Here is a 2,546-nt window from a genome sequence, read left to right on the forward strand (position 1 = left end):
TTTCAATACAAGCCAGAAGATTAAACAGGAAACTTTTCTATAACGCATGTTTGCCCGGAGACATTCTTGATAATACCAAGATATTCATGATTCAACTCATCCACTGTCTTGATATGATAATCGTTTTCATGGATATATTTAAAACTCAACAAGTTTCTCCAGGATTTAGGAGAAAACATAGCATTATTTATGATGAGTTTAGCAACCCTGCACAAAATTATATTGACTTTTTCGAAGCCTTCAATCAAATTAGTACTACCAGAAATCATAGTAATATTTATTTTCCCCAAATTTAAATGAGAAAAATATTCCTCATTTTTAAATATTGTGTGTGTTGTACCAGAATCAATTAAGCAAATATCTTCATAATCGCATAACTTGCTTTGAAAATTATCCATATCTTTAAATAAAATGACATAAATAAATATATGTTAAATATTAATAATGGATAAATTACAAAGTCAACACTAAGTAGTATAATAAATTTGAGCAATCAAATGAGTGATGTTCACTTTCATCGTAAGTATTAATAGAAAATCACAAGTACTAAAATTTCTTTTTTCATGCACTTGATGAGAAAATGATATCAATAATAATAGTTAGTCCATGTCAAAGAAAATTTATAAGTAATTTGATTAAATGCTTCTTTATAGTTATAACCCGGTGAACTATATTTTATGATATCCCAAAAAATGCAAGAATTAAGACTAGAATTTAATGAACAATTTTTTTTCTTTTCGTAACCAGACAGTACATTACAGTATTAAAATGTGATAGGAACAAACCGAAAATAAATTACTAAGAAACTTACGATAATATGACTAAAATAAAAGTACTAATAAAACAGAACGACTACTTTAACATTTATTCATTACACTATTATTACTAACAAATATTAAAAGTTGTTCAATCTTCCATAGCCACAAAATCATCACCAATCAGGTGATCCATCTTTCCCTTAAGATGCTTGTAGAAATCTGCTACATCTAAGTGAGCAACGTTAGCATAATTTTTGGAGACAAAATTAGCTTCAGAATTTTTTTCTTTTTTCTTTAGTAATGCTTGATAAAACTCAATTAAATATTTGAGAGTACGACATGCACGTGCATAGTGTCCTTTTGTACCACATCGAAAACAAATACATGTCTTATCTGCTTCACGTTTTTCACTCTTTCCTTGTTCATTTTGACGGAAGCATTTTTTTGATGAGTGACTAACACAAGGAACATGGTTTCTTTCTTGACCATAGCCACGTCCATGACCATATCCGAGGCCCTTCCCACGCCTAACATAGTGGGCGTATACCTCATTCACTTCAGGAAATGGTATAGATCCAGTAGGTCGAAGCTCGTGATTTTTCATTAATAAATCATTATTTTGTTCAACTACAAAAAGGTAAGAACTTAGTTCAAAATATTTCTTGAAGTCTTTCTCTCAATATTACTGCTGCAAGAGCACATTCGAGGTACGAAATGTGGAGAGTGTTTTTTCCATCATATCAACATCATTAATAGTCTCTCCACATAATTTCAACTGAGAAAAATTCTGAATATGACAGAATTATATTCATGAATAGACTAATAGACTTGAAATCTTAGATGCATCCAATCATATCGTGTTTTTGAATGTATGACCATTTTAGGTGGTCAAACCTTTATTTTAGATTATTCCAAAAAACAAGTGGATCCTTAATAGTAATATATTCAATTTGTAAAATTTCGTCAATACGATGACGCAAAAATATCATGGCCTTAGCACGATCTTGATTTGATGCTTTATTTTCTTTTTTAATGGTGTCTCCAAGACCCATAGCATCTAAATGAATTTTGGCATCCAATGCCCATGAAAGGTAATTCTTGCCCGAGCTTTGAATGGTAACAAATTCAAGTTTCGTAAGATTAGACATATTAAAAGAAAGGAAAAAATAATACCATAGCCTTTAAATTTTAAAATAGTGGAGTCTCGTATTGATAACGTGTTATAAAAATAAAATGATAAAGTAAAGAAATTAAGGAACGCATAGTTGGCCTTTTTGTTAATATTTGTCTGTCTACAAAGTGAAATAAGTACATGCCTTTTATAGGCAAATTTGCCAACCTTGACAACCAATAGAAAGAAGGGGTTCATGCATGAGAAAGTCTTCATTTGAAGACATCGTTGAAAATGGGGGAAGACATCCACACTGAATATTTCTTAACACTTTTTGTATTGTGGTAGCAATTTCAATTTTTTATTAGTTAGAAACTCTAAAGCTATGCTCTTTTACGTCTCTTATTCTTTCTCTTTTAACGTTTTTAAATTGTTATTTGTATGATCTTGTGTCTTCTTTTTAATATTATGTATTTTTGAGTTGTGAATTTTAGGGTTGAAAAAATTTTGTTTGCTTTAAGTAAACTCTTTGAAGTATATATAAGAGTTAAGTAATATTTTTAACTTGCTATTTGTATGATTTTGTGCCTTCTTCTTAACATCATGTATTTTTGAGTTGGTCAATTAATGTTTTCAACTTGTTATTTGTATGATCTTGCCGGTCCCTTCTTCTTAAC

General features: G+C 29.9%; 1 protein-coding gene across 1 annotated transcript; it reads right to left on the reverse strand.

Moving 5' to 3' along the window:
- Positions 1–906: 906 nt before the first annotated feature.
- Positions 907–1,362, reverse strand: LOC124898640. Its single transcript, XM_047412286.1, has one exon. The coding sequence runs from the start codon at positions 1,360–1,362 to the stop codon at positions 907–909; it is 456 nt and encodes a 151-aa protein (XP_047268242.1).
- Positions 1,363–2,546: the final 1,184 nt, after the last annotated feature.

Source organism: Capsicum annuum, chromosome 5 (assembly GCF_002878395.1).
Source record: "Capsicum annuum cultivar UCD-10X-F1 chromosome 5, UCD10Xv1.1, whole genome shotgun sequence".
NCBI lineage: Eukaryota > Viridiplantae > Streptophyta > Magnoliopsida > Solanales > Solanaceae > Capsicum > Capsicum annuum.